The sequence below is a fragment of the Cryptotermes secundus genome, unplaced genomic scaffold, assembly GCF_002891405.2.
Source record: "Cryptotermes secundus unplaced genomic scaffold, Csec_1.0 scaffold257, whole genome shotgun sequence".
In the NCBI taxonomy this organism is placed as follows: domain Eukaryota; kingdom Metazoa; phylum Arthropoda; class Insecta; order Blattodea; family Kalotermitidae; genus Cryptotermes; species Cryptotermes secundus.
In genome coordinates, this window is record NW_019734352.1 from 792,787 (window position 1) to 820,568 (window position 27,782).

Genomic DNA, 27,782 nt, shown 5'->3' on the forward strand with positions numbered 1-27,782 from the left:
CAAAGTCAGTCTCTAAAATCTACTTTTTATTTTTTTTATATTCTAATGGGCTTCTCTCTATTTTTTTTTTTTGCGATGGAGACAGTGATGACAGAGCGAGTCTGAAATGTAGTAATTTTTAGAATGTTATATTTTAAAACATATAATGTCCAGATAAAGTGCCATAATAGGAAGATAAGGGATATCAGCAATGTGAATCAGAGTTAATTAAAATGATCAGCAAATATGCAAATGTGTTCAAAGGTCACTAAGGTGGCTGGCAACAGTCCTCACATTTTTCAATATGGCTAGCAGTGAATGTGCTAATTTATAATGATCCTATGTACTTCTACACATGAGGGTGGAATAAAACCCATTCATACTACTGCTACTAAACAAAGCAGGGTGAATTAAGTTTCATCTGCACAACCTTCACTGTAAAATTGGTGTCGGTTGCAGGCAATGATTAACACTCTGTGATAAAATTAACTGTTGAAGGAAAACAAAATACAGTAACTTCTCAAATATATAGTAAAATGCATCTGTGTGATCAAACTAAACAAGTCAATGAATATTAAGACTAATAATTCAAAGAACTCTGTATTTTGACTATATGAAACGTATTTATCACAACTTATGTGATAGTTATGACCTCTCATTAACTTTTGTCATTTATGTACGAAGAAAGTTTGTGCAAACAATTCACCTACAGTAAGATTTGAGGCTTTCACGGCGGTGACTATGAAGAAAGCAGTCTTCTGGGATTTGGCACCGTGTATATGTGGTGTTAACTGACGTTTCGGAGGAANGTTACCCAATGAAACCTTCTCAAATCTCAACTAGCAAACCAACTTTGTTGTTTATTTAATCATTTTTAACAACAGTTTTTAAGTTTCAATTTGAAAGTGATTTATGAGACTACTTAAAAACAGAAATTAATATATGCATATAGAACATATTTTGTGTAAATTCCAAAATATTCTGAGCTATAATTTCACATGAGATTTGAAATTTTCACAATGGTTGAGACAGTGAAACCCCTAATTAACGTTTTTTGAGTTTAGGTTTTCCATCATTTAATGTTCAATTTCAGTGATCTGAAATCACTTATCTAAGTGCTAAATTTCCTCCATTTAAGATTTTCCTCAGTATAGTGCTAAAATTCACTACTCTCCAAGCAAACATGAAATGGAGCTTTCACTGTATTGAGATTACATTCTAGAATAATCCCAAGACACCATGTAGTTCTGTACATACATATCAACATTTCAGAGGAACTTGCTGACCCTGAAGATGAAAGAAGCTGGTTATCCCAAAATGCTGGTACCTATCTACCAAACTATATGGTGTTACACCCCAATGACAATAACGTTTTTTTTTTATTTCCAGTCTAAAGTAAAATTTATACTTGACTCAGTTCAAAATAAATACAGAATTATCTATGTATATTTTGCTAGCCATTGTAGCGACTGGCTGAAACACTCTCACCCATAATGCAACAGGAAAAATTATGTCTTTAGCAGTTCATTACTCAGTTATGTTGTATATATACAAGCATACAAAAAAGTTCAGGACTGAATTTGTTTTGTATGGTTATGCTTGGAATCGAACCGAGATCTGGCACGTTACATACTCCATGCCTTTAGCATTTAGGGGCAGAAGTATGAAATATATAATCATAATGAAACATTCATGGCTTTAAACACATCTTTCCAGCCCATCTGCTCCTCAGCACTTAGTGGGGCAAAAGAGAGAGGGGAAAATAGGCTGTAAGCATTCCGGAATGAAGAGGGGGACTTCACGAGATGCCATGGACAAGGGTAGATGCTCACTGGGTTCTGTCCATGAAGCGTTTTAAAAACTGTGTCAACTTTTTAAATTTTAAGAGGGGCTGTCAGGAGGTCAAATTCATTACTGGGTTAAATTCAGCATCATCAATAAGTAAAGTTTGTTAACATCTATTAGACCTCAGTGTGTGATTTATTTAGCTGAAAACAGCAAGTTGCCCTTTCCATACAGCCTCAATTTCAATGGTCCAGTAGCATAACCTAACCGTCCTGATGTCACTGCGGTTGTGGATCTCATAAGCCTGATGTAAACCAGTTTCCTGAAAACCCCAGAATCATTCATCAATCAATGATGCTGGAGCCCAACTACCAATGGAAGGTGGTGACTGAGTTTCAGCCATCATAGCAGGAGCAGGATTTGTGTAAGCAGGTGATAGGGGTAGTTCAGAGCAACTTGCCAGACCATCTAGCCAGAGAGTTTAATTACAGTATATTCTTATATACAGTGAAAATATATCAGGAAGATCTACAGCATGACAATGTTACATGAATTTCCTTGCTGAGAATAATAGAATAAGGTCAGAATTGGTTAACATTGTTCTCAGTAATACAGTATATGTCTGCCATGTTGGGCCCCGTATCATACAACAATTATATGTTCTTGAGAAAATGACCACACATTGTATAGTCCAGACTTGGCCTCCATCTGTTTTTATCAGCTTGGACTGCTGAAAGCACCAATGGGAGGTCAGAAGTTTGAGAACATGAAGAATTGGTCCAGTAGCACATCCTTCGCTTCCTGCAAAGGCTTCTAAAAATTGTATGCATCAGGGTTTATGAACCTTGTACAGCGATATGAAAAATAAGGAGTAACAGACAATGACAACAACAGAAACAGACATCCCACAACACTTGTAACATATTTACAAGGCACAATATAAAATTAAGTTCTGAAATTTAGTGCACACTTCTCATGCATCCTGTCCCATCATTTATACTGTGCACTCTACTTTCACATAAAGGACTTGAAAATATAAGAACATCAAGCCTATAAATGTTTGAAATAGACTATCACTCTTATGCAACAGCGATGCAAAGTATCTACCATTTACGTGTAGTACTCACAAGTTAAATAGATGGAAAATGCACAACCATGTTCCAAAACTTTTTCATTGTGATCTTCCCCATACAGAATCCGAACTGAATTTATAGTTAAAACTGTTTACAATTTCTAAATGATTAGCACTTAATGTACTAGACAATCATGTAATTTCACATATATTAAAATGATAATAAGAACAAAATCATGAAAAACATTGTGCTTATCAATTTTGCATTCAACATGCAATATACCACTTACTTGATATTAATTCCTAACATCTTCTCTGCTAGTATACAGGTGGTTATCCTAGCCCTAGGATTTTTTCCAGGAGTAGAACATCTCAAGTGGTTTGTTCACTTTCCAAAATTTGTCATTGACTTGACGCAGAGTCTGATTGCCACTGAGGACCACAAGCTGTCCAGGTGTTGGTGCGATATATATACAGAAAGTGAGAAGTCGGTAAGTTTCTGGGAGTTCTGAATCTAGATCCAGAGTAAGACGCATTGCAAGATATTTGCTCAGGTGATCCACTGCAAAACAAAATTAAGAAATGTATGGATAGTGAAGAGCTAGAGTTCTTAATCTAGGTCTATAGCAGTGGCTCCCAATCTGAGTGGCATGAGAATTCTCAAGGGGCATTAGTGTAATGCTATTAAAAAAAAAAAAACAATTTTTAATGTTAAATTCAGCTGAAATGGGTCTCTTTAGCTGCTTTTCATCATTCCTTCCATAATCATTCGTCTGAATTGTTACTCCAGATATTAAAAAGGAATTAGAGCAATCAGATTTCTCCATCTGTCAGCACTGTTCTGCACAAAATAAAGAATACCATGTATTATTTTGTATGTAGGTAAGTCAATAAGTAAGTTACAAATGGATATAGAACTTAAACAAATAAGAGTACTGATTTGAAAAATGCTTTTATTTCTCAACATAATCTCCCTGTACATTGAGGCACTTGTCCCATCGTTTCACAAGCCCCTGAAAACCAGCAGCATAAAATTCTTTGGGCTGCTGATTTCCCTTTCTACAGCTTCATCGTTGGGTAAATGCTGTAAATGCCGACTCCTATTCTAACATCCTCAGAAAACTTCGTAAGGCCATTCAATGGAAGCGACCAGGACTCCTCACGAAAGGCGTGTTGCTCTTGCATGACAACGCTCGTCCCCATACTGCCAACAAGACAAATGATACGCTGCGAAATTTCAAGTGGGAAGTCCTCGAGCATCCTCCATTAAGCCCTGACCTTGCTCCAAGCGACTTCCATTTGTTCGGCCCTCTTAAACATCATCTTTTGGCTGAACATTTTCCCAATGAAGCTGTAAAAAGGGAAGTCACCGCCTGGTTCCGACAGCAGCCCAAAGAATTTTATGCTGCGGTTTTCAGGGGTTTGTGAAACGATGGGACAAGTGCCTCAATGTACAGGGAGATTATGTTGAGAAATAAAAGCATTTTTCAAATCAGTACTCTTATTTGTTTAAGTTCTATATCCATTTGTAACTTACTTATTGACTTACCCTCATAGTAAAAATTTGAATCCTTTATTCAAATTGTTAGTACAGTTCTAATTATTAGTTCATCATAAACAATAATATAAAAAAAGTGCAAATGGTAACATTCACTTTAGTAAAGGAAACTGTGTAGTAACACGAGATTTTGGTGGAAATCAATAGGGCATCATGTCAAAAAAGTTTGAGAACCACTGACCTATGGTAAAACATGTTGCATACTTGTTTGAAGATAAAACCATCAAGAGTTTTCACAGAATGTTTCATCAGCTCCTGCTTTGTAAGACTGCTTACTCCAAAATATTCATAAGAAAGCAGTATCAGTCTTCAAAAGCACTTGTTGGCTCAAGCCATATTATGGAGACAAGACTAAACAGCACACGTATTCCATTTCTATCAGCCACTGTACATGAATAACATAATGCTGTGTATATGTGAGACAATTCTGATGAAGAGCATTATTTTTATCAAAATTGTGATATGCTCACTTTATGTTGATATTTGAAACTGACACATCATAATCAGACAAAAAGCTATTTCCTTTTTCAACTACCAAAAACCTTGCTGTTTACTGTTATTAAGGAATGCAAATTTGACTCAATTATACTAGTTATTTGAAAAATCAGTCTTCTGGGTTGTAACATCACACTGCTCAGAGAAAGCCTGATGTTTCAGAGAAACATATCACCTCCATCATTTCAGTGAAAGACAAAACCAAGAAAGAAACCAACAGAAGCATGTTGCGAGCTAAGCCCAGCAGTTCAGGGTCATAAAATATCCACAGGAATGAAGGAAATCTATTACAAAAGGCTGTAACAATGCCAAACTGTGTTGCTGAATTTGATACAGCCAGAATCCACATAACACTGTAATTTTAGTCCATGATTTATTTTATCCGTCTTCTAGTGCATACATTCATCTATCCCCTCTTCTCACTCGCACTACATGTTTCGGCACAAAAGTGCCATCTTCAGGTGCTAATCCAATCCACGACAAACTAGTTCATTGCATGCCTTGTCTATACATACTAAAATAACTAAAATATATATTTATCATATTTTAATTAATTTTAACCAGATCATTAAATCTGTTCCTTGCTATACAACTTACATCAGATTAAACACAGAATCCTGGCACTGTATAGGCCTATAAAGATCAAACTTTATAACAAAACACTGTTAAAATAATCACTTTTCTCACACTTTGAAGTGTCCTCCTCACTCAGAAGGGAAATTTTAGGTAGGAGTCAGACTACAGAATAATTAATAATACTTACACCACTGTGGTCTAAGTTCTTTTACCTGATGCATTTGCCGTAGTTTTGATGTATCTAACAGAATTCTCCTTCAGTGCCTTAATCAAGGAATTGTCTCCACCCATTTCTGTTGGATGTGGCTTGAATACTAGTTCAATCTCGTTGATCATTATGGGCTCTGATGGACCATCACCTTCTCCAACAGATGAATCCTGTCCACCTGCTTCAACACTAGAACCTGCAGACTCATTTTCAGAATTATGCACAGACTTTGCCCTTTTTGGCGGTTTTGGATGGAAAGAGCTCTGTACTGGAGGCTGTGAAGATTGAGGTTGTGCACTTGGTTGGGGAATTTGGTTTGTCTGTGGAGGTACAGGTTGTGGTAAAGTTGCTGCTTGTGTTGAAGCGGTGCCAGGAGGTCCACTTAGTGGTGTTGGCACTGGAACAGCTGTGGAGAGAACTGGTGGTGCTGGAACTGTAATGGGTTCACGTATTTCGTTCTGTAGAGGCGTCGGTGTAGATGGTGCACTTGTATTGGGTGTATTGTTAGGTGTTGTCTCTGGTTCAGTAGCTGTTTTTCTTGCTCGCTGCGGCCTGTTCTGTAACTGAATCTTGATACCTTCTGTTATTGAGTTCACTAAAGCTGCCTGACTATGACTCTTGTTCAGCTTCGCCAACACTCGTTCCTGGTGCGCTTCATACTCATCACGACTGGGATAAATTTTAGAAATTAGCAAATCAAAGTTAGGGTCAGGCCTTAAAGATCGTTTAGACACTAACTTTTTCCTGCACGTTGGACACTCCTTATTGCCGGACCGAAGTGCTGTAATGATGCAATCTGAGCAAAACCTATGTAAACACTCTTTAGTTGTCATCGTCTTCTTTAACATGTCAAGACATATGGGGCACATAAGTTCACTGTGAAGGCTTCTTGGAGACACGGCTATTTCTGTGTTATCGGTGATAGCATCTTGTGGAGTTCGGTTCAATTCGTAGAGCGAAAGTTCCCAAGTTTTATTCAGACCCACTTGATCCGCGGAAGCCATGTTGGGTTGTTACTAGAGGTGGCTGGAGGTGGTCAACATCGTCAACATCACGGACATCACGGATAACTAACTACAGATCTGCAACAATAGCGGTTGGCAACGAAGTATGAACCTCTCACAACACAGTGGCCATTTGGCGCTGTTGGTAGGAAACGGTAGGAAATGTACAAGGCACATGAGGTTATGCAGTCATTACCAGGAGCTCAGTCGGATATATGGTCAACAATTATCCCACGTTCAATTCTCACCCCACATTCACAACAGGGAAACAAATAATATGGAGTTTTTAACTATTTATTTTCAACGATGTATTTATATCCGCTTTGCAATATTGCAATCTGTAATCTCTACAAAACGGATATAAATACATCGTACGATGAAGCACCGACCAAACAATTAATGTTAAAACTATACTTCAAGGGCCTCCAAACAGTTTATCATATAAAAATCTAGAATAATACAAGATTGCAACGTTTGACTTCGTGATATAGGTTATCACTTGAATAGTTTTAACCTTATTTTACGAAATAACTCTTGTTTTATATTAAGTTTATATTTCATTGTAATTTTTATACCATGTGTTTTATAATATGATAATTTTCAAGTATCTAGACTACGCAATTGCAGTTCACTAGTGTGTAAACATGATGATCGTGTGTTTGCCTGATGATGGCTATGAATATCCGAAAGATGTAGCAAAGCTAATTTAGCCTTGAACACTGTATTGTTGTGTTGTGACGGCCTTAATAAAAGAGTTGTATATAATAATACAAGAGGATGCATGAAATGAAAATGATTTATTTTCGGTTTTAGATTAATCTTATTGTGTTTTGACCGAAATATTAATGACACTGAGTTAGAGCAGGGGTAAGATGTGAATAATGAAGGACAGGAAAGAGGAAAAAGTGAGTGGAATAATTTTTCTCGGAAGAGACGGAATCAAGAGTGGAGAAGTTTCTTTGTCGTTACGTGAGAATAGGGGCTTACAATATAGGATCTACGAAAAAGAATGCCTAGATTTTGGGCACCTGTAGCTTAGGAACGAAAATAGGTATGAGGTTGTTGTTTGCAGTATTTTATTAATCAATAGAATTTCTTTTATGCAAAAGTGTGAAATTTGTTAGGTTCGAAACACTTTACAGCTTGCGGTATCTAACTCTGCATACACCCTAACTACAATCTACCTCTTGTCCCTTTAACATTTGCCATTGTTGGAGTGATCCGTGTTTTGAGTGCATCCAGCGTATTCACTTTCTGGCTGAACACACATAGCCCCAGAAACGTAATAAGAAGATAATGAGGTGACTACACAATTGGCTCTCTTCTTCCTACACAGGGTGATCCATAAAGTTTTACCCCCACTTAAGGAGGGCATTCCTGAGATAATTTGGAACAAAAAATGTTAATATACTAAGGGTATCCAACTCATAATTAAAGAGATACAGTAATTTGAAAACTGGCGAAAAATCTTTTTTTCTTCGAATGTCAGTCGAAACAAATTAGAAATACAATACAAACACTTTTTAAACCGTTAATGATTTAGGAAAAAGCATTCTAAAACCATTTTTTTCTTTCAATTTCTTAATTTTGCATTGTGCAACATTTTTCATCGATTTTATGTTACAAAATTACATTATTTTCAGCATCCCATTCTGTAAACATACTAATGGTTGCATATCACACCCTTCTATCAATCTGTTTCCTTTAAACTTTAGTGCTTTAAAAGACGACTGGATTTACATAAGATTTTAAAAAATGTCTCCCTGCACATCAACACAATGCGTCGCACGCGTATGAACCGCGCTCGTAGCATTTCGCAGTTCCACACGTTTGTTCCTTATTGTCATCGCCGCGTCCAGAATACAACCATTATTCATTCTATGTTCCATAACCTAACCTATAAAACTGAAGAATGCAGAAGAAGTTCAACAAAGGAAGAATTTAACACGAATTAGTCCTGTTGCTTTCTGCGTTTTGTACGGAGGAACTCTGAATTTGGAACATGTACTTTATGGATTCGTTATCAGTTCAGATAGATACCAAGGACAAGAAAAACGTTCATGTGGTGATAACTTAATGTTTATCACAAGGTGCAAGAAACAAGTTTTAAAAGTAATCCAAATTAGCTCTTGCACGCCTCATCGGTATTGTATTAGAATTCACACTTCGAAAACATTCATTCGACTCTTCGAACAATAAATGTTTTGGCCCAACTGGCTCTCTGAAACATGTGCTAATCACTACTGTAGGTAATTTCATTCTATCAAAGGGATGTCCCCTACTTTTCATGCAAACAGATGTGTCGCAACAAACAGTAACACGTACTGCAAACAACGTGTCTGTTACTTAAGCTGAAGATGAGTTTCTTATATAATGCAACGATCGTCATTCTGTTGCTATGGCCACACTGGGGTTGTCATTGCTACTCTGCGTCATTGTAGGCTCTGTATGTAGTCATGGAACGTGAGTACATTGTTATATTTCAGCCTTCTCTATGTTCATTATTTCGTAATTATTTATTATTAAAGTTTATAACTTCACGTTAATTAAGAACCGAAAGTGATTTTTTAAAAATGCACAGAAAAATTATGAGAGTTTCCTTTTGGGCTAATACTATCTACCGACAACATGCGCATGCACTAATCTTATGCTAAGAGGAATCGAAGTAGTATAACCTAATTTATTTTAATTTCCCAGTAGATTTATGTTATTTTGAAACACTTAATCGTTTTTGAGTTACTAACAATAAAATCATAAATAAAGTGCACCTTAATAAAGGGATATCTAAGTCGATATATAGTGTAAGTTATGGGCTGAAAAAAAGGAATCATGGTTGGATTCCCAGTGGGGGCAGGCCGGCTCTGGGGCCTACCCAATTGCTTATTCAATGGTTACTGGGGGCACTTACCCGAGAGCAAATCTCCCGGATCTTAAAGCTGACAAATCCCTCCAGTACAGTGTCAAGATTAAGGATACATCCTCTACCCACAAAGTTTTAATGTGGAGCTGCTTACTTAAGCAGATGTCAACTTACCTTCATGTTCGGCTTACGCAGTAACAAGAAGCTTTACATGGGCTTTATCATTCTTAGCTAAATTAATAGACGTCATTTGCAAAGTAAGAAAGAACTCTGTGTTCGAAATTCATGTGTGGGCAGTCTGTTAGTTCATTCGTCTGAGCCGTGGTATCAGTGTCTGAAATGTTGAAAAGATTATTTGAGCTCCTATGTGGGTGTCTTTCACGAAAATTTGTCTGACATCCGATTTTAAACAATGTATACTCATATTAAAGTGAGCTTTACTTAAGGCCGTAAGTAAATAAACAGCTCCAAATGAGCTTCATAAATTGAAAACAAACTGCAAAATTTAAAATGAGTCTCAAAACTTATTTACTGAAAATTCTTCCATTTACAAAATATGCAGATCCTCCCTCAGTTGAGGCTGTGCAAAGCAGATCATGCCTATCTTCTTTGTCTTGTTCTACAACAGCAGTTTAGTCACTTGAACGGTCGTAAGCTTGACCGCCGTCAATTTTTGATGCTCCTATATTTCCTGTGTCTGGCTTTGCCTTGTTCAATCTGTCTGTATGTCTGATAAATTGCTGATGGTCCTCGCCAGCACAGCAATTCTTGATCCCGAGTTCCACGGGATTCATGACCATATTCTATTCACTGTCCTCGTTATATCGTATTGGCACAGACCGCAAAACAATGAACATCGCCTACAAGAGCTCCTCTCTTGTCGCGTCCGCCTCTGTTACCGTGGAAACCAGGTGTGATATCACGTACCGGCTGTCGCAGAGAAGTGTTTGTTGTGCCATCGCCTAGCAACGGGCATGTTTGTAGAAAACCAACGGCCGTCCCTTCTGGCTTCCCAATTCTGGCTTTCAGCACACACGTCGTATTATCAACGTGTTCCACCCTGTTTAATTGCCTTCTCGGGCTCTCTTGTCTATTTTTTAAAATTCTGCAATCTCGACATATTTTGTATTCATTAAATTACACTTCATTGCCATTATTTCATACACTACACTGGTCTAAACATAATTCATTTCTTCATAGAAGAATTGTATTTAATATTTAATTCTTTCACTCTTAGTTAATGTCTATATATCTAAAATATAATATACTCGTATATAATGACTATATATGCTTGTCGTGTCAGAGGTGGGCAGAAATCTCAGTATGGTTTGATGACGTTGGCATATCAGCGTTTCACAGCCATGTTATTATTGATCTATGGCAGCCTCTTTCTGAGTGGTGTCTATTATAGTCTGAGTGTGTTCTGGTAACTTTCGTCACGACAATGCACCTGCTCACACGGCACTGTCTGTGAGGGAGTGTTTAGCTAGTGAACAAATAACTGTGCTGGAACATCCCGGTGACTTTTTCCTGTTCCCGAAGATAAAGGAAATATTGAAAGGAAGGCATTTTGATGACATCAGGAGTACTATAACGGCAGCTCTTGAAGTGCATTCCGCAAAATTGGGTACCCTGAAGGCGATCACGGTGATATTAAGCAATGAGATATATAGCACTTCCACAGCGAGGGAGTTCGCGAACTTTATTGTCAGACCACGTATTCCAATTTAAATATATTGAATAATGTAAGGTAATAAAATGAAACTAGTGGGAACTTATACATACTGGTACATATTCTTTTATTTATTATTTCGACAACAGGTGAATTTCCTGCTGGGCATATAGTAAATCCCTGATATTTATCTCTGACCACAGCCAGAGTGGCGCAATGATAATACATCCCCACATTTCAGTAAGGTTTTGGGGAAATAACTGAATGCAAATAAGCGAGTGCGGAGAGGAGGTCTGATTTCTTGTATCCCTTCATTATCCAGTTCTCAGGCCATTAGATACTTTCCTTGGGGTTGTGTAAGACAGACGTCACTACGGCTGTTAAATGGAAGAACATCTGGGGCTCCATCTACTCGTACACTGGAACGCAAGTGGCAACAGCTGAGCTCTTACATGTCGGATGCATTCCAAAGTACAAACTGATCTCGTATTGAAGTAATATGTAACTCCTGGCCGCGCCATAGCTCAAGCGGTTAGTCGCTGGCTTCCCACCGCGGCGGCCCCGGTTCGATTCCGGGTCTTGTCAAGTGGGATTTGTGGTGGAGAAAGTGGCCCGGGGGCAGATTTTATCCGAGTACTTCGGTTTCCCCTGCCAATTTTCATTCCAACAATTGCTCCACAGTCACCCTCACCTATCATCTGGGGCTGGTACAATAGGCCGGAAGTGGCCGCAGTACAAGGGACTTGGTCCTACCCCACTAGCAATAAAAAAAAAATGTAACTCGGTGTAATCTGGTTGAAGTTAACCGACTTTTCGAAGGAATGTACTGCCTCCTTCCTCACTGGGGATCAGTAAGCCCAGCAACAAAATATGGAGTATTTTCTTCTCTCATGGGGTGAGACTGAGTCGACTTGATACTGCGCTCACTGTTTGGACTACTGTACCAGCCCCACATGATGATGATCATTATTGTATAGCAATGGCTGGAATGAAGATTGGCAGGGGAAACCGAAATACTAGTTGAAAATCTGTCTAAATGACACTTTGTCCGTCACAAATCCCACATGACCTTATCTTGGCTCGAGCCCGGGTCGCCGGGGTGGGAAGCAGGCAACTAACCGCCTGAGCTACAGCAAGGCCAAACATGGAGTCGGAATTTTACTTCCTGTTTGAACATTTTTGTGTCCTCGCCAGGATTATTCTTAGCCTATGAATTTGGAAGCAGTATGTTCCTTCGAAACGTCGGTAAATTTCTATCACACTACACGGAGCCATATCTCAGAAAATCTTATTATTCAGTCTAGACTATTATTTGTAGGTCACCACTTATTTTGTTGCTCTGTCTTATAGGAATCAGTAAAGCTTAAAAGTGAATTGATGCTAATACTTTGTATAAACAGTGTGTATACGCAAATACACTCATATGTAGACTACATGCAACTACATAGCTACATGCACAGCTAAAAATTCGCGATCCTGTATGTCGTGAGGCACGGAGATGTATTTTAGTGTTCCGTCGCGTGGAAAATGTTGACGAAAAAAAATTGCCTCTTGGACAAATGAGAAGAATGTTATCATTCTTTGGTGTTGCTGACTTTTCCATTGTAAGTTACAAACCAAACAGCTGACGTACATTACTGTGTGATCATGGGTAAATGGGGGGTAAAGTTACGTAACAATTAAATTACTTCTAAAAAAAATTTGTTTGTAATTAGGTATAGAATTTGCACTGCTGCTTTCACAATAGATGAGTTGGACTCGTGCGTAAGAAAAGAGCGCTTCTGTCTCATGCACTTGTTTGTCATCACCAGCTCATGCAAGCATCTTCGTTAACAAACAACATACGCAACACCATTCATTAATATTTGCTTTCAGAAGACCGTTATTTAACCTTACCACACGAGGTTTGAAGGAGTTCTGTCAGCGTTGTTCAGCCGGATGCCAGACATATTCACAGAAGCAGTAATTACACTTCTGGCGAAGAGGGTGATCAACAATAATTCGGGAATAGAAATCTTTATTTATGGTGCATTTAACGACATTGTCGGTAGCTCAGACTATTTGCGTCAGACGGTGGGATGACTAGTGAACAATAAATTGTTAAAGTTGTGGAAAGAAGCTATCATAGCCTTGTTTGAAGTACCATCACGGAATTTCCTGGAGGAATTTGCTAAAATCACGAAAAACTTCTGGGTATCTGAACCGTGGACCAAAATTTGACCGGAGGAACACGAATTAGTAGTGCTACCCACTTTACAAGACCCATTGCTAGGCAACAGATTCCTGACACACACCAATGGACTAGCTGGGAAGCGGTGTTCTCTACGCGGTCGTTGCGACAGCTGCTTGTCGCAACAATAGAAGAGCTGTTGGGAGCGGTATTTTCTGTGTGGTCCGTGCCGATGTATTATAAGTAGGACAAGTCTAGACTTTAGTTGTGAGAAAGTCGGCGGCAAGTAAGGACGTGAACGCGGAACTGAAGAAGCTATGACTTTTGAAGCCGTTGCCAAGCAAAAACCGATGAAGATGCAGCAGACTGAGAAGACTTTTTTTATTGCTAGTGGGGTGGGACTACGTCCCTTGTACTGCGGCCACTTTTGGCCTATTGTACCAGCCCTAGATGATAGGTGAGGGTGATGTGGAGCAATTGCTGGAATGAAGATTGGCAGGGGAAACCGAAGTACTCGGAGAAAACCTGCCCCTGTGCCACTTTGTCCATCACAAATCCCACTTGACCAGACCCGGGATCAAACTCGGGTCGCCGCGGTGGGAAGCCAGAGACTAACCACTTGAGCTATGGCGCGGCCCTGAGAAGACTTAGAGAATTGTAGAGTTTGTGAATTACCGACAGCGCTATAGTTATTTGTAGTTACGATCTATAAGGGTTCAATAAATCCATTTACCAATCTAAACTCAGTCTATAATCACTCCATCACATAACAATATTGACATTTTTATCGAAATGCTAGACAATTGTGTGTATAATGTGTCAATTTTAAGCGGGATCACATGCTCAGAGCCTAGTTATCTCAGCATGTCTGTCTGTCCGTCTGTCTATACACCTGAAACAATTCCAGGACATCTTCGTGGAATTTGATTCTGGAGAATCGTACGGAAACCAATCGAACAACTCCAGTCTCCATCAAGACTGGAAAGGTTTAACGCAACTTTACACGGAAGCCTGGACATCCTTCTACTCCTGTCGAACTAAATATTCATCTGACAGAAAAGTGTTTCGAAGGAAAGCTGTGGAGAAGAATAAAACACGTGTTTCATATACAGCGAGCTGTATCCGTGAGTGTTACGATTCTCAGCGTAATTATGAGAACATATATGAATTTTCATATTAGGCAATCGGCTGTGGCGTTCAGCACACAACCCCACTTAAGAAGAAGAAGAAGAAGAAGAAGAAGGGGAAAAAAGTAAAGATATCCCACAGATTGAATGCTACGTAAAATTAGCGCCAAGGCGGCTGAGACACTAAGTGGTTTTCCGTAAAATTCCTTCTTCAGCTCCCCTGTCTGCCTTCATGACTTAGTGTTGAAGTTAAGAATATTTCTCTCCTAAGATTTCGTCATTTAGTGCTGAGATTATGAGTGCTCGTGTTTCAATTCCACGCCTCCATACGCTTTTGAGTTACAGTGCCTAGACGCAGGGATAAGTTTAATGACTTATGACAATATTTTTTGTCTTTGTGGCAGTAAATATGCGGGCTGCTCACCAGTGAAGACTACGGCTGGAAACCTGTTAAGTTATGAGCTTCTGAAAAACTTGACAGATCCATGTAGATACAACAAAATGAACCCTCCTGGACCTCTAAACATCAGTACCAGAATGTACATTTATAACTCACAAGCAGTTAACAATGTGGTGAGAATATCTTGAAGCTTTTATCTTCTGTAGTTATGGACGGGAGAATGCGATTTTTATTCGTAGTACTGGTTTCTTTAACAGCGCTTTCAGTTACTGAATATGTGATCGAATGGAGGATGATTAATTAATAATGAATTTGGAAAGGGTTTTAAAGTACTAATTCAGAATTATACCGAAGGAATTGAGGAAAACCACGACAAACCTCAGTCAGAGTATCTGATTTCCGGATAGAGATTTGAAACTGGGGCCTATCGAAGATAAATCAGTTGTGCAGGAAGCTGCTATTAAGGAACTTTTTGTTGAAGTGTAGTGCAAAATATGAGCTGGGTTGAGCTAGCCCAGGAAAGAGTCTTATGGGGTATTTTTGTGAACATGTCGATTCATTCCAGATTTCATAAGAGAGGAGAATTCGTTCACTGAAGACTCTACACCTTTCACTAACGACTAGTTTAGCGCAACGGTAATTTCGTAGACTTGTATTTTGGAGATGCTCGGTTCGAATCTCTGTCTGGACAGTGGCTATACTGACTGCGGTTTTCGCGCTATTCCTGTTTACTTTAGGCAACTGAAGTGATGGTATTTGATCAGACCATGACCGTGTTCTTCCAGATCTTTTGCAAAACGTCTTTTATCTATAATTCTACTATTCCAGATACTAACAGCGTCATTAAATAATAAACCTAATTGTCTGTACCGGGGAACGCGGTAGCATAGTTGGTGGAGGGGCTATGCTACAAGCCGGAAGGTCGCGGGTTCAAGTCCCGATGAGGTCATTGGACTTTTTCAATTGACCTAAACCTTCCAGCCGCACTATGGCCCTGGGGTCGACTCAGCCTCTAACAGAAATGAGTATCAGGAATTAATTAAATAATTTTCTTTGGGAATAAAGCGCGGCCGGCGCGTGAGGCTGACAACCTCACCGCCATCTTTGAGCCGATTGTCTAGATAATGTGGGACCTTCAATGTCTTACAACCCTATGGGCCTTCACGGCCTGGTACAGGGATAGCTTTACTTTTTTACTTTTTATTTGCCTGTACCATAAAATATTTGTAGTTTATAACTAATTGTATTATTTTGGTATAGTACAAATCAGGGAAACAGTGGTGAAAGAAACATACGTTTATCGGTGATGACTGATAGGGCATAAACACAAAACTGTTAAAGAGAAAGAATATCATAATCTTATACAGGATACTTGCCGGAGCAAGGAATAAAGTGAGGTGAATGGACGAAGCTGCTTTCATTTGTTTCTGTTTCCAACAACATATTTTTATTTTTGTTCGAAAGGGATATTGGATGACAGAATTTGCTTTTGAATGGTAAGACAAGCCAAATGTCTGAGCTTCTTTACGAACCTCTGAATGAGTAAATTTCATATTGCAAATTTTTCTGTGTTATTTGAGAATCATCTGTCTGCAATTCTTTCCATTCTCCTTCTACTTCCTTCTTCTTAATTAATACACTGATATAGACATTTTTGTTTCTTAGCGAGTATATGTATGTGGTATATATACATATATAAACAGACCCATCATATATGAGTACACTCATTTTTTTTTACAGAAAGTGTATCATTTATATTCTAATTATTTGTTTCTTGTGCAATATGCTGATATTAGCGTTACAACCTTCATCTACTACTTCAATTTGAATACCGGGACCCCCGACTAGCCTATCATTCTATCTCTCGAAATGTGTATGAAATAATTGGTGGGGAGGATCTCCAAGAAATGATATGGACACCTCGCATTTATCTGGGGAATGATCACAGTTCTACAGTGATGGGATCACTGAAAAAAGACATCAGTGTCTCAGTATATCCTGATGGCACAATTATCTTCTCACAGAGGTAAGATACTAAACCAATGTAGCAAATTTCATTTAATCTTATGTGACTTTAATTATCAAAATTATTTATTTCGGTTCTTATATAATTATATAAGAATATATATATATGTATATTATAATATACAAAGAACACATAATAATAATATACTGATTTGTTGAAAAATGTGCGAAACATTATCTCATACATTCTTATATTTCTATGATAGAAATTTTGTATATCAAATTTAATTGAAATCTGTCAGTGGACTTAATTTAGGAAATTAATGAAGTGATCCTTGAAATAAATCAAAGAAAATGAAAAACAGGAAGACAAACAAATATGACAAAAGTAAGAGTTATAGGTAATTTTATCCCTGTGCTTAACTAATTAAGCACTATGCCATGAAGGTATATGGGGGAGAGGATATAAACTAAATGGTGCTTCCAAATTTTTTAAACACGTTTTAAATCGTTCACATGTTTTGAACTTCTTAAACTGTCAATCCAATTGCTGTACTTTATACAAATTAACTTTTTTATGATAGTTATGAAATGTCAACATACTCATTTAAGTGGATAAATGTACCATACATTAATTTTCAACTGTGTTAAGACCATATAATATAGCACATCAATATAAGATGGCTAGGGAGCTGTTTTTATGAAATGCAATATGATAATCTTTTTTATTCCAGGCTAAAAACAGCATTCACCTGCTGGATGAAGCTCCATAAATTTCCTTTTGATGAGCAGCATTGTTCTCTCATGATAGAGAGTTGTACGTAATAACTGAGCTTCTTACCTCCTAGGTTTAGATTTAATCTATTTTGAGTCAGATAGATGAGTGGCACTGTGTTATGTCCATGCCACTGCAACAGAATGAAAGTTATGAAAGTATCCTTATGTTTTGAATGTTTTCTCTTTGCTATTCAAAATGGCATGGAATGGTACTATTACATAAAATGGCTTAGGGTTCAGAAGCAGTGTCAGTATTAATTTATGTTATATTCTGTCATGTGCCTCTCATTGCCTGACATATTAGTAGAAAAGGCAGCAAGTAGTTAACTCTTGACTGTGCAATTTAAATTCACTCTAACCTGTCACTGTCAGTTCATTGAAATCTCATCCATATCGATATTTTAGTACTTTACTCGTAGTTAGTTAGTTAGTTATTAGAGAGGGTGGGTTTCACCATGCACTTAGACCTGTAGTGGTCCACTGTGCTTCCCTCTATGATTTCTACCAGCCTCTATATCCTGCCAGTATTGGTGCTTACCATCAGTCCCGCCCAGCCAGCGAGACCGGCTCTACTGGCTGAGAAGTATCTATAATGCTTCCCCCATCTACCGGAGGTATTAGTGACTGCTGTCAGGCGGCAAACGTCCGCAATTTTGCTCAGTGACCTCCTTTGGAGGTATGAGGTTCTTTTACGTGCCGTAAAGCTACGACACGGGACCCACGGCTTAAAGTCCCTCCTGGAGAACTTGTTCCCTGAATTTTTCCGCCCTTAAAAATTCGACGACCTCCGCCGGGTATTTGAACCCGCGTACTACGAGTCATGAGGTGGGAACGTTACCTCAAGGCTACGGAGGCCGCTTATTTTAGTACTTTAAGCATATCAGGTGCAATGTAACTTTATTACATTGCATTATTGCAAGTACAGCAAAGGTTAATACTGTCCACATCAATTTTCCTGATCCCTAAATTCACTTGCTCTGATGTGGGAAGGAACTCAATATGGTCTCACAAGTAACCTGGTGTGGTGTAACAGGTATCCACCTATGAGAAAACATTGACCCTGAGCTTTATATTCTGTCTACATACATCAACAAAGCATATTTTCTTTTGAATTATAAAACAGACCGGTGTAGAACCACAGCATCCTAGCAGCTGCCATTTCTCTCCCCCAGAACCCCTCAATAGAGCTCAAGAAAACTTATGTGGACAGTGCACATGCATGCACCAACAACACAATTATGAATCATATAAAATAAATTAGTTACATTTTAACATAAGAATGTACATCACAGAACTAATTTCTGACTTAAAAACCATACATCATAATAGTAACTAGAGAGGTATGATGTAATCATTTTTATTTCGTAACGCTTTTTAATGTATTTGTAATAATTTATGAGAAATTTATAATTTTGTGCAATATCTGAGTTTAAATACAACACAAAACACACTGCCATATTGGCCAATATTTACAAATTGATAGAAATATTGTATTTTAGTCTGATAGCGATCAACTAGTTCGAAATGTGTAACTAAGTCACTGTATATAATTAAAAATGATTTAAAAGGTAAAGCTATTCGTATAACAGGCCATAGAGGCCCATAGGGTTGTGAGACATCGAGGCTCTACATTTTCTAGACAGCTCACAGACGGCAGTAAGGTTGTCAGCCTTACATGCCAGGCGACTTTTACCCCCTGGAAGATTCTTGGTACTCATTTCTGTCAGAGGCTGATTCAACCCCGGGGACATAATGCAGCTGGAAGGGTTAGAGAAATTGAAATAATCCAGTGACCCCATTGGGAATTGAACCCATGACCAATAATGATTGCATTGGTTTTGTTAATAGTGCATAAATATCCATTAAATTCAGAAAGAACATTATGATGCTCATGTACAATACTAAACAGCAAACTGTTAAATATAATGAAAGTGTTTTATACTTCATTCAGCAAATTAAGGCTAATTAGCTCCACACACATATTTCCCAAAAGTATGTAGATATTTTATTTTACTAAGAGCTGCTTTTCTTGAAAACTAAAACAGTGCATGCAACATTATAGCTCATCATGATACATACAGTTACTATAGGATTCTGACAACGGTGTATAACACATAGAGATATTGGGTTTTTGGACTTTATCCATCGTCCTGGTTTTTATTAGTTATCTTAAAAACCAGGAGGATGGATAAAGCCCGAAAACCCAATATCTCTGTATGATACATACAGTTAATTCTGTACTGTAGAGAGTTGTAATCTAGTGGTCAGTACCTGGGATGTCCCATGTTTGAATCTCATGTTGGACACTGAGCATCCGGTGAAAGTTTTGTGGTTTACTTCTGTCTCTAGGCAAATGCTGGAATGGTACATACCTTCAAATAGACCACAGTGGTGTTCTCCCACATGCTTCACACTTCATTAGTCATGATCAAAATGTTATCTGCAATTTCAATTTAGAGGATACTCTCCATTACAGGGGTATATAATGCCAACGAGCTGGTTTTGAAGTGGGTGGATGATAATCCAGTGTCAATAACTCCAAACATACACATGTCCGAATACTACATTTCAAGTATGTGGAACAGCACAAGCAAAGAAAGTTCATTTCAGAACACCAATTTCTATGACTATAGACACTCCGGTAAGTCAAAATGTTAAAGCACAATAGATCATTGAAGGTTACAGTGCAGGGGCAGGTTTTTATGGCCCACCCCTTACATACATACAAGTTAAATTGTTATCTGTAACAGACATAATGATATATATTCCCAAGTATTCTGAAACTAGATGTAAGACATCAACATCACATTATTTGAGACAAGGAACTTTTAACACGTGAAAGATATATATAATAAAACTCTGACATAGTTTGTACTGTATTTCATGAATGTTTAATCCTTTCACACAGCAGCACATACTGGATTTAAAAGAGCATTACCGTATTACTTAATATGCTGCTGCAAAATGCAGTGTTTCACTACTTAGGTTAGCTCAGTGGTAATGATCAATGCACTTGGTTAATAATGCCACTGGGAATCTGGCCAGTATCCTGTTAGGCACATACCAGGATAGCACCTTGAAGTGGGTTAGTCCAAATGACTGTTGAAAATGAATATCATGACTTTCAGTGTTCTATAACCTACAAGCCAATAAGTTTGCTACATTATTCCATCTTGTAATTTACTTATTAGTAGTTGCAGAGTGTTCCAGCCTTAAACAGACATAATTTGATATTTATGAGTTATGAATGGGAATGGATATTGTACTCAGGTATTTTTCTAATTTTGATCATTTATTCTAAAATATCATAATCCCAACTTTGTTTACACTAGTTTAGTACACTGTAGTTACCAGTACTGAAATAAATTATCAGCATGAAATAGAAGGAATGGACACTAACTGATGATAATCTGTATTAATTAATTCGATATGTTTTAACAACATTATCATGGCAGACAGGTATGCCTCTCAGACTTGATAAAATTAAAGAGAGAAAAAGACAATTTTGTAAGGAATATGATCTGAATATTATATAATTATTGCACTGAATACAAATATGATGTATTGTCTTAGTTGGCAGTTCTAGTGCCCTAATGGTGACATTTCATCTTCGTCGTCAAGTGGGATACTACATAATGGACTACTATGTTCCTAGTACGCTGTTGGTTATCATCTCATGGGTCTCATTTTGGCTGGATGCAAATGCCATCTCTGGTCGTATAAACCTTGGTCAGTGTTATCTGATTGTAGTTTGCATGATATCAAGAAATATTCCTATATAGTTTTCATGTGAATTACAACTTATTCCACAAAGTAGAGTCCTTGAAAAACAGTTAGTCTCATATATCCATATATGTAGTCCATATATCCATTCAGGTAAAAATACATAAATTAAATGATTTAAATTTACACACTTATGACCAATTATCTTTCCTTCTTTCTTTCCTTATTTCATTTTCCCATAAATCAAAATAAATTGGCCTAGGACTCGTCATATCACAATACTATCAGCAAAAAACATTTACAGGCAATTCTACAGGTAAACAATACATACAGTATAAATCATGTTTATCAAAACGAAAAGCTGCATAAAAATCAAGACAAAAGATTACACCAACCACGCAAAAAACTGTATCAGATCAGCAGTCAGATTATAAATTATTTGTAAGAAGCAAGGTTTTCCATTATTCTCCAATCTAGATATTCCCACAATGAGTAAAAGGAGCCTGCACCAGATGAACTGAGATCTCATTTTTATGACATATTTCCTTAAGAATCAATTTGATATTTTCACGCCACCTATGCCCTGTTAAATGTCCTCATGATACATTTTTTCATCCATCTTGATTCAATCAGGCTAATAATAATTACAAATTATTGTGCTCCTCATTATGTAATTTTCTCCATCCTCTTGTTATTTTCTCTTCCCTTAGGTCCAAATATTTGCTCAAAATCCTAAGTAGAATCATTTAGTCTAATGTTGCACCTAAAAATTCAGTCTATCATTGTAAGTGTAAGAGTGACATAGAATGATCTGGGATCTGTCACAAAGCAAAATTCATGATAATTCAGTTGTCTGAACATCTATCAAGCCAACAGGTACATCTAATTTGGAAAAAGTCAAATTTTGTTGTTAATGTCTATTTCCGTTCAATTAGATTGATATTGTTGCCACTGTGCATCTTTATCTGTAAACATGTATAAGCCAAAGGCTAGTCAGAATGGCCAAATGATCTCCACCAAAAGAAAGTTCTGGAAGTAGTCGTGGGATTGTTCACAAAGCAACACTGCATTCTTGACCAATGTCACACAGAAATTTATGTAATTAACAGGATATACATACAGTGAAATTGTGATGCAATGTACATAAGAATGGATTGATTTTTTGAACTTTTCTGTAAATAATAACTCTTATAACAGTAGTAATAATATATTTCTAGGCATTAGCACCATGTTGACATTCATCACTCTCTCATCCCAGACTGGCAGCGCAATGCCTAAAGTATCGTACAGTATGGCAAGTGAAGTGTGGTTCATTGTTTGCACAACGTTCATCATTGGATCACTGGTAGAATTTGCTTTTGTCAACACTATTTGGAGAAGAAGGTAAACACCTGAAATTAGTAAACAGAATATGTATATGGCGAAAAAACTGTAAAGGCATACTCCAATATGGAAAAAAACATTCATTTTCAAATGCTTTGTTTGTAGTTTTGCATATATTGCTGGCCTTGATGTTCCTTTTTTATACTGTTGGAAACTAATAAGCAACACACTTATGACACTTTGTAGAGACATCAGTTCTTTCTTCTTTATATATCATTAATATATAGGAAACTGTTTCAAATAAATTTTGCAGACCTTATTTATTTTATTTCATGTATTGCTTATAAATTTTTGTATAGTGACCTCTTTTTGGAAAAAGAGGATTCTTTTCAATAAAAACTGCAAACTGAACAGATTAAATAAACATTTACTTTTTTTTTAAACGTGCCATCCATAATAAACATTTATTTCAGGTCAAATGTGGAACTTAAGAAGGTATCTGGCAAGTACATTTTGAAGTCCACACTAACACCAAAATTAGCAAGGAAGGAGTTGAAGGAGCATACATCTGCAGTCCAACATTCAGTATTCACTCTTACTGAACTTCCTTCGACAAGTAGCAGTCTGCCTGCTTCACTTATAACACAGGTTTGTAACCTGCTGCAAACACGATAAATTTAACTTGACTTACATATACACTGTCCATGAGGCCTAGGCCTAGAGGCTATTATTATTAGACGTACAGTAAGGAACAGATAGGTAATTTATTCATAGAAACTAATTTTACTTATCTTGTTTATTATAAACACATATTTTATAATTGTTAGAAATAAGAAATGTTAACTTACTAAACTATTTATCAGGGCAGTAGGTCTCAGCGTTTTCTGATTCATGGTCTAGTAACGTAGATTTCCTGATGACAGATTGCTTGTCTCTCACATTTTGCAGTGCAAATTACAGTGTACTGATTTAATTGTTATTGGCATGCCTAAGCATATGCCTTTATATTGCAAAAACAAAGACCTTATGCTGTGAAAAAAAATCACAGAAACATCATTGAATTGAATTGAATTGAATTTATTTACATTCCATAAATCCAGTACAGGTGAGACACCATAGGATATGGAACAAGTCAAGTTAGAATACATAGTAGCTATACAATAATACAGTAATATTGCAATTAAATGAGGTAAACTTATAATACTTATAATACACATTAAACAATGATCAAGAAATTTATCAAGATTTATAATGGACTAAAATAAAATAAAATTTCCATTAAGACATTCATTCATTACTCATTCCATTAATCAAGTGCGTCAAATTAAAATGCATATAAAAGAGACAATCAATAAAAAAGAGACAAATAAAACAGGATAATTACATAATTTGTAGTTTATGACATATTTCTATATCAGTTCATTTGTTGTCACAATCTGTGTGTTCTCTTACATTACACATTATGATCACCCACATCGAATATTCTGATTTAAATATTATGTACAAGGGCCCATGAAATAATTTACATTGTTAGATGTATCAATCAATCAATATCAATAGAGCACCGGTTCCCCATTCTGAGGAGTATAGTGACTGAACTCAAAAGACTGAATTCTCTCTTTTATCAATGGTCATGTCATTAAATGGAGCAAAAGGTAGATTAGAAAAGAGTAGTTATGATCAGCACACACTATTTAGTTTCTATAAGAAAATGAATGTATGTACATTAAAATGCTAATTAAAAATTGTGGATTTGTATAATTAAATGCGCAGACTGGCAACTGGTTTTCAAACACATTTGAGAAACTTTGGTTTAGTAAGACAAAACTGTGATCATGGCTATACTTAAGGATAATTGACAGGGAATTATGCAAAGAATGCCTGTGGTAAAGAAACTTGAGCAGAGGAGAGAAGTGACAAACTGAAAGGACCAAAATTTATATTAATAAAGACAAAATAATAGATTGAAGATATTTACACTTGAGGAACTTAATAATTTTTCTTTCTCACTTCATTTCTCTCTTCTTGATTTTACTTCATATTTTCAGTTTTACACAGGTCACCTAATAACAAAGTCTCTCCTCCTGTCTCTGCCTTCCCAAAACTCCTCAGTTTTTTTTTTCCCCTTGTTCTTAGTATCATCCTCATGGTATCTTTCCTAGCCTTTTTTTCCCCCATATTGACTTTGGTCTACATTTTGGATGTTCTTTCAGTTTCATACTTAACACCTTTGGGGTTCTCCTATTGTTCATTCTCAGAACATGCCATACCACCTTATCTTTAAATATTCTATAAATTTTGTTCTTATTCTCTATCCTGGATGTCTTTCTATACTTCTTAAAAGTATCACCTGTGCTGCTATTATTCTATTAATATCTGCCTTTGTCATTGCTCATGTTTTTTCTCTATACATTATATTTTTCTTGTCTTTGCCAGTTCCAATTTCCAAAGTATATCCAAAACTAACTGACACAATTTTCCTGTACATTTTATTCTTTCTGAGATTTCTTTTGTAGCCTTCTCTTTGCAAGTATATTACTTCCTAAGTACTGAAAGCTCTCCATTTCTGTATTTCATAATTATTATGACTTATCTTTTCCATATTTTCTGTCCTTGGGCTTATTTCCTTAACCATACACTGAACCCAACTGACATGTACTCCAAAAATTTTAAACACTGTAGGAAACCAATAGTAGTTCTCTTCAGAATTGTTTTATTCAATTTAAAAGTGGCAAATAAATGAAAAAGGATTAACTAGGTGGACATCTGACATGCACACGTGACATGAGGAATGCATGAAGAATTACGCTTGGAGAACCTCAAAGGAGACTACATGGCTACCTTGACATAGTCAAGAAGTTATCAACACCACCTAGCAATCAAGAGTCAACCCCTTACAGCCCCATTCATGTAGCAATCTTTTAAAAAGTTCTCCTTCCATACCTTGATCCATGTGATTTGCAATACTTTAGTAGTTTCTTGCCATGCTGTTGACATTATGAATCCAGTTTGTTTAATATTTTGAAATATTATTCAATATTAATTTTGTGTTAAGTTAATTGAATATATCCTAATTTCTTGTGTGGTCCCTCCAAGTGGACTTTACTGTTTATCTCATGAATTTTATTTCATCAGCTGTAATCAGAAGAGAAGTAATATTAAAACTGATCTTAGAGTTCAAGGTTATGGACTGACTCATCTCATTCAGAACAGAGTCTATTGGCAGGCTGCTATGAACACTGTAATAAACCTAGAGTTTTTATCGTTAACTGAGCAATCATTCAAAAGCTGTGTGTAGTTAGTTGCTAAGTTGGCTTGTGAATCTTACTTATAAGATCATACTTATCCAGTTGATGACTTTAAACCAAATTGATCTCCGATCCTGAAATCAAATTTAAGATTGTTTCAGAATATTTTTTTCCTACATAAGTGACTGAGTTATTGGATAATGTAGCAAGATGGGAAATGTCTGCTAAATAACACAACATATCTATTTCAACAGATTCCCTTTAGATTCTTGGCTCTCCCCCCAATGCTGGAGGATGATGATGAAGAGCAGGAACAAGTACGAGACTTCCCACTTGATAGCAACAACGCCAAAAAATGCAGAACTGTAATATTTACTTCTGATGACGAAAATCCAACCAATGGAGGTTTCACTACTATGACACCACAGCAAATTGCAAAGTGGATTGATGCAAGAAGCAGAGTCATCTTCCCTGTTTCATTTTTAATTTTTAATACACTGTACTGGGGTGTATTTTCTTGGATGTGAGAGCAGAAAAATGATATGGATGTCAGTTCCTGAATAGGTGTCCTTACTTTCTTCCCACTCTCTTTATGTGACTGGTTCAAATCTCAGCAAAGGACAAACTATCATGTTCCTCTTTGTGATTCTCCTCAATTCCTCCAGACAAATGCCATGATAGTATCTCAAATGAGGCCACTTTAATTCTAATTCATTATTAAGTAATAACCATATTATTTGAAGTTATATAATCTGAGTAATTGGAAGCTTTGTTAAATAAGCCATAAATAAATAAATACAAAGTATAGGATTGTCATGAAACTCTTACATAGTGTTAAAGAAGTTTTTGAAACTAAACACTGACTGAAATATATACAGCTTGATTACTTGGAGATTTTGAGCTAAAAAAAGTGGAAGGAAGTTAAGGATTACTTAGAGAGAGTGAAACAGTGTGGTCTCATGTCATTAATAGGAGAGGGAACAGAAGATAAAGTGCAGTGAAGGAAGTGAAACAATGTGTTCTTATGTAAGAGGTAAGAGAAGATAAAGGGTACTGGGACACTAAACAATGTACTATGATGTCATTAATGGAAGAGGGAACAGAAGGAGAATTGTGGAGGAAGTAAAATGATATGCTCTGAGGTCATTAATGGTATATGGCATAGGAGATGGAAGGTAATGGGGTGGTGGGAAAGAATGTGCCTTTATGTCGTTAAATTGAGGAAGGCACAGAAGAATAAAGAGGAAAGCAGAACAGTGTGCTCTAATGTTGGTTAATGGAAGAAAGGATGGAAAATGAAGAGCAGTAAGGCAAAGCAAAACAATGTACTGATTTTGCATAATGGGAGATCTGGCAGTTGTGTGATAGGTCCTCTGTTACTTACTGTGATTTTATTCCTCATTTTTCCTTTGGCACAGAACCATGTTGAATGTTGAATGACAGAATGACATACATCTGTCATTTCAATGTATATCATTATCTATAGTACTTATGAATATTAGGACTGTAAACATATTATATTCTATCAATTAATACAAGACTACTTTACGTACTTATGTTATTAAAATTACATGTACAATTTGAGTCATTTTGTAACTATTACATGTGTAACTTGTTGATTTTTTTTGTGTCGTGCTTGCATATCACTTAACAGCCATTGGATGAGAAAAAACTTTTTATTATAATATAAAACAAAAGAAATAAATATAGGTCACTATTGCCAACTTGAACATTTTTATATTACTAGATTCTCAACATAACTGTATAGTAAAGTTTATTGATGGAAGTAGAGTGAACTTTATTGTAATGGTTATTCCCTGTTTTCTGCCATACTTGAGAT

General features: G+C 36.7%; 2 protein-coding genes across 10 annotated transcripts; one reads left to right on the forward strand and one right to left on the reverse strand.

The window, feature by feature from the left end:
* Positions 1–1,652: 1,652 nt before the first annotated feature.
* Positions 1,653–6,715, reverse strand: LOC111868825 (E3 ubiquitin-protein ligase RING1). Of its 6 annotated transcripts, none has more exons than XR_002843568.2 (3): positions 5,678–6,715; positions 3,127–3,398; positions 1,653–2,086 (listed from the first exon to the last, which is right to left on the reverse strand). XR_002843568.2 is itself a non-coding variant. In XM_023859841.2 (2 exons), the coding sequence occupies exons 1-2, from the start codon at positions 6,675–6,677 to the stop codon at positions 3,181–3,183; spliced, it is 1,218 nt and encodes a 405-aa protein (XP_023715609.1). In that variant the 5' UTR covers positions 6,678–6,715; the 3' UTR covers positions 2,227–3,180. The 6 variants fall into 6 exon arrangements, 1 of the variants encoding a protein (XP_023715609.1); XR_002843567.2 differs by lacking the exon at positions 1,653–2,086 and adding an exon at positions 2,227–2,494; XR_002843566.2 differs by lacking the exon at positions 1,653–2,086 and adding an exon at positions 2,227–2,565.
* Positions 6,716–9,032: 2,317 nt separating this feature from the next.
* LOC111868814 (glutamate-gated chloride channel) lies at positions 9,033–27,725 on the forward strand. Of its 4 annotated transcripts, none has more exons than XM_023859821.2 (9): positions 9,033–9,140; positions 14,911–15,079; positions 16,703–16,932; positions 17,606–17,688; positions 20,125–20,289; positions 21,222–21,377; positions 22,589–22,754; positions 23,168–23,342; positions 26,197–27,725. In XM_023859821.2, exons 1-9 carry the CDS (start codon positions 9,076–9,078, stop codon positions 26,467–26,469), a joined length of 1,482 nt encoding a protein of 493 aa, XP_023715589.1. In that variant the 5' UTR covers positions 9,033–9,075; the 3' UTR covers positions 26,470–27,725. The 4 variants fall into 4 exon arrangements, with proteins under 4 accessions (XP_023715589.1, XP_023715591.1, XP_023715590.1 ...); XM_023859822.2 differs by lacking the exon at positions 9,033–9,140 and adding an exon at positions 13,158–13,195; XM_023859823.1 differs by lacking the exon at positions 14,911–15,079 and having other exon boundaries at positions 9,085–9,140.
* The last annotated feature ends 57 nt before the right edge of the window (positions 27,726–27,782 follow it).

Excerpts from the sequence above, each read along its gene's own strand:
- LOC111868814 (XM_023859821.2), top strand. The coding sequence starts at position 9,076 with ATGGCCACACTGGGGTTGTCATTGCTACTCTGCGTCATTGTAGGCTCT. Across the intron at positions 16,933-17,605 it reads ACAATTATCTTCTCACAGAG|GCTAAAAACAGCATTCACCT; the intron begins GTAAGATACTAA and ends TTTTTATTCCAG. Across the intron at positions 23,343-26,196 it reads CTGCTTCACTTATAACACAG|ATTCCCTTTAGATTCTTGGC; the intron begins GTTTGTAACCTG and ends CTATTTCAACAG.
- LOC111868825 (XM_023859841.2), bottom strand. The coding sequence starts at position 6,677 with ATGGCTTCCGCGGATCAAGTGGGTCTGAATAAAACTTGGGAACTTTCG. Across the intron at positions 3,399-5,677 it reads AACTACGGCAAATGCATCAG|TGGATCACCTGAGCAAATAT; the intron begins GTAAAAGAACTT and ends TTTGTTTTGCAG.